Genomic DNA, 10,064 nt, shown 5'->3' with positions numbered 1-10,064 from the left:
TATATATATATATATATATATACCTTAGTCATATCAAACAATTGAATCTGCTGAACATAACCATTGAGTCCACTTGATGCTACAAATGTTTCGAAGCATTTTTTGGTGAAATATATAACGTCAACCTTTAGTAAAACATTACCCAATCTAAATGGGAACAAATCCACTCGGGTCGAAAACGCTATAAATAACAACCAATCATATTCATTTGCTCAGCGAGCAGGTTAGCTGCTTTGTCGATTTTAACGCGTCCATTAATTTGCTGCTCGCTGTTAATTGACGCTTCTAGTCTGAATGCACTCTTAAATTTGTTTTGTCTTAGTACAGTCATAATTGAAAAACTTAAGCGTAACACGTGAAAATTGCGAGGACAATCTTATCAGAAAGAAAAAAAAAAAAACTTTTATCACGTACTATGAATGAAAAACCCTATGATATATTGATTCTTATACTTAAGAATTAAAGGCAAAAAATCTAATTATATTAAGAGATATGTATTTGAATATTTAATTTATTATTTGTATTATACATGTATAATACAATATGTTAGAGATAAAAGTATATACAATAAACATATAAGTATTATAAGTAGTAAACTAAAGAATTTTAGAAACTAAAGAATACAGTATATCAATTTGTATGATATATTTTTATGCACTTAAATAAAAAATTTATATTATTATGACGAATTGTATCAAATTAAAAATATTAATTTTTAATACTGAGGCACAGATGCAATCTGTTCGAGAGCTTGTTCCATTTCATTATCTGGTTGAATAGATAAAACCTTATACAAGGTGCACGAAAAGACAGATGTTGGTCCGAGAATATATAGACGAACGTCACATTTTTCTAACAAATATAGCCATTTTAATTCGCTGCGTTTTTCTATTGTCATTGTCTACAATAATTATATACTTTTTAAATATAAAAAATGGAATCTGTTAATTATGCCTCAACTTTTCTTGCCTTTTGTTTTCATATCTTGTTGTATTTTGTTGTTTTAACAAAGAATGTTTCAAGAATTTGTATTTTTTTGTAAATTCACAATTTTAAAAGAGAGACAAAGCCGAGAGAGAGAGAGAGAGAGAGAGAGAGAGAGAGAGAGAGTTGTTCATTTTTAATTTAAATGGAAAGTACCTGAAATTCATCAACTGTGTAGCCCAAGACACGCTCCGCGATGTCATCGGTTAAACGACATCCGATAAGATATCCGGTGTCGTCCTTCAAATTTATTTTTATATTAAACTTTACAGTATTTAATGGTGTTTGCATTCCATTGCCAGATGGACAAGATAAGTTCATACAAGAATCTTGCACATCTGCGACAGACTTTTTACATAGAGCACTAAAAATGAAAGTAAAAATGACAGCACAATTAATTTTTTAATTTATATAGATAATAATATAACGTAAGAATAAAGATAAAGTACCATTTTATAGATATCACATCTTTGAGTGGTCCGTCCAAATTCATTTCGGTTACCGAAGCCCTTACGATCGTTGCGAATTGCAATCTTTCACCCTCTGCAGTTACTTTATTCTTTTGTAATTTCTCTGTGATTTGTTTTACCGTCATTACAGTCGTAATAGACTCCGCTGTTATTACAAAAATTAATAATAATAAAAATTTTTATTATTATATACGCACAAAAAAAATTTTTTTCGTCAAATTTAACCTTCATAAAATATAGGATCAGAGATATATTTATTTTTTACCATTATTATGGTTATATTATTTGAAACACATTTTTTAAGCATATTGTATTCTTACGATTTGGTACAGCGAACGGATCACTACATATGGAATCAGGATCATAATGCTGCACCGCATTCATAATATCTGCAGCTTGAGGTATGTTCAGACACTCTGTGATCAACGTTCGTCTTGCTACGTGAAACAAAAAACGATTTACGAATGTAATAACAATTCTATCCATTGTCGTTTAATATGCTTATGCAACACATCGCGAAACTATCCAAAGGATTGAATTGGTACCGAATTGATAAACGTATATACCGTTTCATAAACTTAAGCAATTTAAAAGAGAATGGTTTTATATTCTAAAGAATCTTTTTAAAGACACCGAGATACAATAATTTATTATAATGTTATATCCGAATTTTATAGATATATTCAGAGATTTTTGAGGTTTTTTATTAGATATACTACCAATGATATAATTTTTTCAGAGATTCTAACAATTAATTCTTATAATTGAAATTTATTGACGATATATTAGTTGGCGATACTAAAATATTATAACAATAAATTATGCTAAAAGTCAAATTAGATCTTTAACGTACAGATACTTAACGTCGTTTTCTTCTTATATTCGTCGTACGCAATGCGAGCATCGATCAAGAATAATATTGTCTTTTTCGGTTCCCAAAAGGCAGACCTCTCAATCCAGTCCTTATCCCACAACATCAATGACACGGTATTATCCGTCGATCCATCTGCGACTTCGAAATTGCGACACGTTAAGGATCGTCCATCTCGTGTCATTATATTACGAACATCAGCAATCTGCGGCACGATAATTAAAAATTGTTATTAATGTTTACAATAAGCATCAAAGTGACAGTTTTGAAGTTGATTCTTTAAAGAATTATGGTCAACTTCCTCTTTAAACAATTATATTGAGACAATATAACAGTAAGAAAATTCAGAATTTAAAAAACAATCAAATTATGGATAATAATTTTCAATTAAATAAATAATCTATATTTTCAATCTTACACCACACACACACACACACACACACGCGCGCACGCGCACGCACGCACGCACGCACGCACGCACGCACGCATGCACACACACATATATTATATAGCCACGAAAAACGTGATTATTATATAGACTCGACGTGTTTTATTTATTGTAACTTACAAATGTAACGATGACCAGAAGGTCAACGAAGCAATCACACAGAGCGTCTATATTATCCAGAATGGTTTTTAGGCTTTTCGCGGAGGTCACATTTTTCACAGGTCGCGTCAGCAGATCTTTGTATTGTTCGCGAGTTGGCGCATCGTGATTCTGTATTAAGGCTGCACCTTCATTTATGATCAAGGTAAAAGGACTGGAAGTCGACGGCATGAATTGTTCGTTCTTATTACTGGGATTGCGTTTCACGATTTTTGCGCTTATCACTTCCACTGTAAAGCAGACGACGCTCTTATTAATATGTGACCGGCGTGAATGCGGCGGTTCTCGAATAAGAGCTTAGTTGCACATAATTTCCAAAAATCTGAAAGTGTTAGACCCAATTGCATCAACGTTACTTTGACTTTTTTAAGCAAGACTTAAAATTCTATCTGTCTAGTTTTAAAGTGAAAGAGAGACAGAGACATTGATGCAATTGATGGCCTTAATGACCCTATTCTGCAAGTTTTAATGATTATTATAACTACCTATATCGTTTCAGTTAAGAGTTATACAGTTAAGAGTTTATAGAATACTCTGAGATTCATCACAAATATTTAAATGCATAAATTTGTTATTCTTTCTACGCTTTATTTGCACAAATAAATTTTGAAACTGTTTATATTTAGATCAATAGCGAAAAAAATATATTGTATTAAATATAAATTATAGAAAGAGAATATATTGAATACATATATAATAAAAGAAAACTAGTACACTTTAATATGTAGTAATTAAAAAAAATAATAGTAATTTAAAAATAATAATAATTGTTAAATTATATCTGATTAAATATTGATTTCCTATATATATAATAGTGATCTTTTAATGTAAGAAGGACATTAATCATTAGATATTATTGACTATAAAATGAACTATTCATTCTTTATAATTTATGAACAATTTATTCATAAAATATTCACCTACGGATCCGATGATGAATGTGGACGATAATTTTTTTACGTATTCTGTGCTGCCCCATACAGTGACATTAATAAAGTCTTCCTCGGAGTCGCGCAAAGTGAATGTCCACACGCCACGTTCGCTAGTATTAACTATAATATAATTATCAGTAAGATTATAAGCAAAATAAATTAAACATAAAATTAAAAATTCAGCCGATTTGTCCAACAGATTCTCAAATCTAGGGCGACAATGGAAAATTACATACATGCATTCTCAAAACGCATTTCATTGTGTGTAATTCACGTATCGCGTTTTTAATTTATCGTTTTAAATACAAGAATACTGCAATAAGATAAAGAAGAAAAGAACAGCAGAGATACGTACATCTAGTTCGAGATGCGGTGAACGTTTTTACATTCGTGCTATTTATAATCATACCGATTACAAAAGTGTTCGGCGAGCCATCTTGTAGCGATCTTATTTCCTGCCTGTATAGAAAGGACATTTTATTCGATGATTAACACGATGCGTCGTCAATTCAAATTAACGTAAATCAAAGTAGAAAACAGAAGCGAATCATTTGCGTTCATGCACGCGTGCGGTTTGAAGTACGAGTCGAATATCAATCGACGATCAGATCTCGTCACACTAAATTTTACTAAATTCAGAGCGCACAATCGACGTTCAATAAAAAATGTTGATTTTTCAAAGACGGAATATGATTTCTAATATGATTATTATTTCTATCTATAATGTAGATTAATTTTTATCTCGATTTAATTTAGCCTTTGTCTCGAAATAAAAACATATATGAATATCGGCTATTGATATTATATAATAAGATCATCTTCGATAGAGAACGATTTCAAGTTGTTACAGGATTATTTTATCGCGTAATCCGTGGTGCTACAGCTCTTTTGAAAGAAACGGCATTTAATCTGATTTTAAATTTAAGAAATTATTTTAAATTCAATTCAATTGAATTAAATTATGTTTATTAATATAATATAAATAACCATTTTTAAATCTTAAACTGGATTATTTACATTCATTCAAGTTTACTGTAATTTTTTTAATTTAAAATCGGAACACACCATTCCTAAAAATAGCACCACGGACTACACGCTGAATCTAATTGAAACTAATTGAATCTACTTGATGTAACCAATCGGAACAAAGAACTCTTCTGCCATTCTATTCAACACGTTCCTCATTGGTCTCGCTCCAATTTTTAAAGCATCGCCGATTTTCAAATGTTGCACGAGATCGGCCTTAAAGTCGAGGCGGGAGTTGGTGTCCCTGACGGCAATGACATACACAACGCAACGCAACGGCAACGCAACGGCGATCTACGGCCAATGCAATACGCACTGGCACCCAACACGACACGACGTCTTCACTTCTCCATCCGTGATCCGCAATCTGTCCGCGCGCGCGGAGTCTAGTGCAGTCTAGTGACGTCTAGTGCAGTCCAGTGACGTCGGGAAGAACGAAGGGGGTGGAAGGGAGGACGTGGTGGTAAGATCAGGTGAAATCTATTCACTATTGAGTTGCAGTTGATGAATCGGGACGCTTGAGTGGGTTTCGCATTCGGGGGAAGAAAAAAACAAACGGGCCGACATAATTAATCACCGGTTAATCACCGTCGAGATGGCTGACAACGAGCAGAAGGCCTTACAACTGGTGGCGGAGGCCGAGAGGAAGCTGTCGTCATCGAAGGGCTTCTTCGGCGCTCTGTTTGGGTGAGACGATCGATTTGCTACTTGAACTCGCCCGATCGTATATACATCATAAGCGCATGAACCTCTTCGCAGTTCGCGTACCTCTGCGCAATCCTGCGTCGATTTGATATTCCGGCCGCGTCACTTCCGCGCACGACGTCCTCGTCGCTCGATTGCCGTGTTATTACGACTCCGTCGTCTTTTCTGCATCGTAATAACGATGGTGCGAACAACCTCCCATGTGTGCGTAAACCGCGTGTGGATATGTATCGATACATGACATCTGTGCTTAATATCGGCTGTTTTTCCACTAATAAAGCCATAGTTTAACAATGAATTATTACTTCTTTTTTGTCAATATTAAACAAAGATGAAATGATTCATATCTTGTATCTTTTGTCGGAAAGTACCATTGCCATACGTAATTGGATTTCTCAGCATCACACAAGATCATTTATTTGTGATGTTATGCTGAAAATCACAATGTCTTTGCAAAATCCCTACATTGACATTTCTTGCATTTCGACCGATACCACTATTGAAGGATGGCAAAGGCTACATGGACAGTATCATTGTACTTTAGATTGATTTGACTTTGCAGGAGTTCATCGAAAGTTGAGGAAGCAATAGAATGTTACCAACGGGCAGCGAACATGTTCAAGATGGCAAAGAAGTGGAATTCAGCAGGCAAGGCGTTTTATGATGCAGCAGATTTACATTCGAAGGCGGGTAGCCGTCATGATGCCGCTAATAATTATGTAGACGCTGCCAATTGCTTCAAAAAATCTGATACAAATGGTAATTTACAAGACCAAGACAAACAGATGACACAATGTAACACATAGTCTGTTCTTTGTCATTGCACTAAAATTTTCTATAGTTTCTGTCTCACTTTTATCAAACTTTAAAAATATGTGTCTATTTCATTTTAAGTAAAACAAGTGCATACTAGTTTAGCCATAGAGAACAGAACTATTATATTCTTGTTGTTTGCCATTGTAAACAAATGACAAATTTGGTTTCTTGCATTACACTAGGGCCATGTTCTACTTAACGCTCGCAAGCTCGTAAACATTGTTTATCCTTGTTTGAAATAGGATGAAATGATAAGCGTTGTGAGCGGTAAATAGAACGCAGCTTAGACCTGCATATACTAAAAGCTGGAAAATTTGCAAAGTAAATGTTTTAGCATATATGAATATTTTAAACGAAAAGAAATGCCTAATATGAACATTATCATATTATTTAATAAACTATATGTATTATTTAATAAAATACATATATTATTTCATTGTCAAAATTGGTTATATTATTCGCCACATTTAAACACTTTACATGAAGCAAGCTTTTCAATAAAGTGTATTGATTTAGTGCGAGCGACTGAATTTATCAAAATAAAAAACAACTTAGGTATCATTGTTATTTCATCTTTACAGAGGCAATCAGTTGTCTGTTGAAAGCCATCGAGATTTATACCGACATGGGCCGTTTTACGATGGCAGCTAAACATCATCAAAGTATAGCCGAAATCTACGAAAGCGAAGCGGTTGATTTGGAGCGCGCGGTACATCATTACGAGCAAGCTGCGGATTATTTCCGCGGTGAGGAAAGTAACTCTTCTGCAAACAAGTGTCTTTTAAAAGTTGCGCAGTATGCCGCGCAACTTGAGAATTACGATAAAGCCATTCAGATTTATGAGCAGGTAAAGATTGAAGATACAGTATATATGGCGATAGCGAGTTATACAATTTTTCTATAATTTTTTTTTTAATTTGAATGTAAATGATTAATGTGAATATGAATGTTTAAATCCTTATCAATTTATTTTACAGGTCGCTTCTGCATCATTAGAAAGTTCTTTACTAAAATATAGCGCCAAGGAATACTTCTTTCGTGCTGCGTTATGTCACTTGTGCGTGGATTCGTTAAATGCTCAACATGCGATTGAGCGTTATCAGGAACAGTATCCTGCTTTTCAAGATGCTAGAGAATATAAATTGGTAAAGGTATGTTTTCACGCTAAATTTGTCACCTAACAATCTTCTTTTTTTTTTTTTTAATATACTTTGTGATAATTTGAATATTGTACATCTATAGACATTGATAGAGCATTTGGAGGATCAAAATCTAGAAGGTTACACAGAAGCAGTGAAGGAATACGATTCAATTTCAAGATTGGATCAGTGGTATACAACAGTATTGTTACGTATAAAAAAGCAAATTAACGATAATCCGGATCTGCGCTGATCAGTTGTTTTTTATTTGTGTTATTTTTTGGCAACGATATTATTTTCAGACCATGCGTATTCGTTATTGAGCCACGCTCTACTTTCAATGGAAACTATAAAGTAGTTTCGTTTTTATATCCGGATATATGTAATCGCTCATGTTATATTGCTCCCTCGTGCTTTCGACAATTTTTGTTATTTTATCTCTTTGTATATTTTAAATCATTAAGAGTATCCATGAAAGCATGGAGAATCACGGTATGCAAGAATGTGAGAGACGATTATTTCGAACGTCGTAATTTTCGTGATTATCTTTTTATTAATGAAATATGTATACAGCCTTTACCTTGTTAGGTACATTGGCGAATATTATATCGAGAATAGTTTTTGTTATAAAATAATAGCCTAGAAAATCTTTACTTGTGTACTTTATACATCCTGTTTTCTTTAAAAAAAAAAAATCGATATTTTTACTATGAATTGCAAGATTATTACAGACTTTGGATTTAAAACCTAACAGAATAACAGACTACAAAGAACGTACTGAATTGATAAATTTCTTTTTTTTTCCCGCCCATCGTAATTTTAACAAATGTTTTTTTCCAATTATATTTTCCTCTCTAATTTAAGAGTAGGAGGAACAATTCTTATACATTATTTGAATGTATGTGATCCGTATTTATTGAACAAACCTTTTTTTGTTTCTTTTTTTTTTTTAAATTTAATACGACTTTTAATACGGTTTCATTTTTTTTTTCTTTTCGATATTTTACAGCGAAGAAATTACGATCAAATATGACCGTCATCATTTGTCACTCTTGCACTGCCAAAGTATTTAGATAACAAGATAATGTACGTCTAATTGGTATAATTCATCATTTTCTCTTAGTTCTCTCCTTCTACCTCTGGCCTTTTCTGTCTTGCATTTGTCTGATTTAGAAATACGGCTACTACTTGTATAGGTTTACAGCTTTAAGTCGAGCGATATTATTAACGTAACATGCTACATATTCCTTCCTAATATCGAACTAAAAAAACACGATATATTACACAATGTTTTCCGCAATAATAGTAGTGTGGTATCTGTAATCTAATTAGTACTTATTGCCTACGGATAAGCGTACTCTTACAGGAAAAAAGAAAAAAATAAACGGATAGGGAACACGATCGCGAAGTGCATTTACAGTTAGAATATCATAATTATTGATTATATTAGAATTTGAGTGCATACAGATCTTTCTACATTTTTTTCACGTTACTTGTTGATGTTACCATAATTCGTTTCTGTGATGTATTAGTTTATAATCGATACAATTGGTAATTTTACAGTATATTATCACGAATGTCGTTTTATTTCACTTCGACACTTTAGGAAATGTAGTACATTAATGTTAATTGCAAAAATCTTGGATATATTATTGGCATAACTCTAGGAGGTACATATGCCTAAGCATAGGATTTAGCAGATATTTGGATATTGATTTAACAACGGTCGCGTTAAGAATCGCATTTTATATAAGAGCATCGTATATAATATAATATATATATTGATATACGATATTTCAATGACACGATACGCAATTCTGCTGTTAACTAGGAATTAGAAAGAATTATCTGCATGCACGCGATTAACGGAACATGCACTTAGTATAAGCATATGTATACTTATTTGAAAAAGAAGAAGAAATGAGGACACACGTATAATAAAACTTTTAAACTCTACACATCTAGTGTGCATTGCTTTCCGGAAGAAACGCGGTGGAAGCCAGGCGATATATCCGGGAGTTTTTGTTCAATTCTAATGTGAAAACCTACATGATGGAAGGAGATGACTTGTCTTACGACGTTTTGCAATGTTGCTCGCACTATCATTGCCATAATCTACTTTGTCTAATTTACAGCTGTTAATGCAATTTACATTCCACTTTTTATCTAATGTCGCATGTTGCTTAGCCAGAGTGTAAACGGCAATGCACATTAATTATTTTGTATTTTTTCTTGCAATCTTGCGCGAGACGAGCCTGTAAATAACAAAGATCGCGTCGACGACGTAGTTTGCATCTACGTTTATCTCCTGTCATTATTTTCTATACAGTTAATTTAATAATATATGCTACCATACGTATCTTTAGGAAGGCATCGTACACATTTATTTATAGTCTGTTTCTTTGGAATAACGAGTTGTTGTATAAAGCCAAAAAGCTAAAATGCCATGGTTTTTTGTGTAAATGTAATGATGCTTGATTTACATTGATTTTTACGTATTAATAGATCAATGAA

The 10,064-nt window shown here is 33.0% G+C and overlaps 2 protein-coding genes across 2 annotated transcripts; one reads left to right on the top strand and one right to left on the bottom strand.

Annotated features, from left to right (window-relative positions):
* Positions 1 to 574: 574 nt before the first annotated feature.
* LOC108692764 (meiosis-specific with OB domain-containing protein) lies at positions 575 to 4,340 on the bottom strand. The gene is made up of 8 exons (XM_018201187.1): positions 4,220 to 4,340; positions 3,853 to 3,984; positions 2,894 to 3,162; positions 2,308 to 2,530; positions 1,775 to 1,891; positions 1,434 to 1,599; positions 1,141 to 1,348; positions 575 to 901 (listed from the first exon to the last, which is right to left on the bottom strand). Exons 1-8 carry the CDS (start codon positions 4,338 to 4,340, stop codon positions 716 to 718), a joined length of 1,422 nt encoding a protein of 473 aa, XP_018056676.1. The 3' UTR covers positions 575 to 715.
* A 794-nt stretch (positions 4,341 to 5,134) lies between these two features.
* On the top strand, positions 5,135 to 10,058 carry LOC108692822 (alpha-soluble NSF attachment protein). Its single transcript, XM_018201327.1, has 5 exons — positions 5,135 to 5,577; positions 6,158 to 6,354; positions 6,993 to 7,258; positions 7,389 to 7,562; positions 7,654 to 10,058. The coding sequence occupies exons 1-5, from the start codon at positions 5,486 to 5,488 to the stop codon at positions 7,801 to 7,803; spliced, it is 879 nt and encodes a 292-aa protein (XP_018056816.1). The 5' UTR covers positions 5,135 to 5,485; the 3' UTR covers positions 7,804 to 10,058.
* The last annotated feature ends 6 nt before the right edge of the window (positions 10,059 to 10,064 follow it).

Source organism: Atta colombica, unplaced genomic scaffold, assembly GCF_001594045.1.
Source record: "Atta colombica isolate Treedump-2 unplaced genomic scaffold, Acol1.0 scaffold82, whole genome shotgun sequence".
NCBI classification, from domain to species: Eukaryota; Metazoa; Arthropoda; class Insecta; order Hymenoptera; family Formicidae; genus Atta; species Atta colombica.
This window is presented reverse-complemented; position numbering and strand designations above follow the sequence as displayed.

What these genes read in the sequence shown, in the direction of transcription:
- LOC108692764 (XM_018201187.1), bottom strand. Translation starts at nt 4,340, where the DNA reads ATGTCCTTTCTATACAGGCAGGAAATAAGATCGCTACAAGATGGCTCG. An exon ending in CACCGCATCTCGAACTAGAT is followed by an intron (nt 3,985 to 4,219) that starts GTACGTATCTCT and finishes ATTATATTATAG; the next exon opens with TTAATACTAGCGAACGTGGC. An exon ending in TTCTGGTCATCGTTACATTT is followed by an intron (nt 2,531 to 2,893) that starts GTAAGTTACAAT and finishes ATCGTGCCGCAG; the next exon opens with ATTGCTGATGTTCGTAATAT.
- LOC108692822 (XM_018201327.1), top strand. Translation starts at nt 5,486, where the DNA reads ATGGCTGACAACGAGCAGAAGGCCTTACAACTGGTGGCGGAGGCCGAG. An exon ending in CAAAAAATCTGATACAAATG is followed by an intron (nt 6,355 to 6,992) that starts GTAATTTACAAG and finishes TCATCTTTACAG; the next exon opens with AGGCAATCAGTTGTCTGTTG. An exon ending in GAGAATATAAATTGGTAAAG is followed by an intron (nt 7,563 to 7,653) that starts GTATGTTTTCAC and finishes GTACATCTATAG; the next exon opens with ACATTGATAGAGCATTTGGA.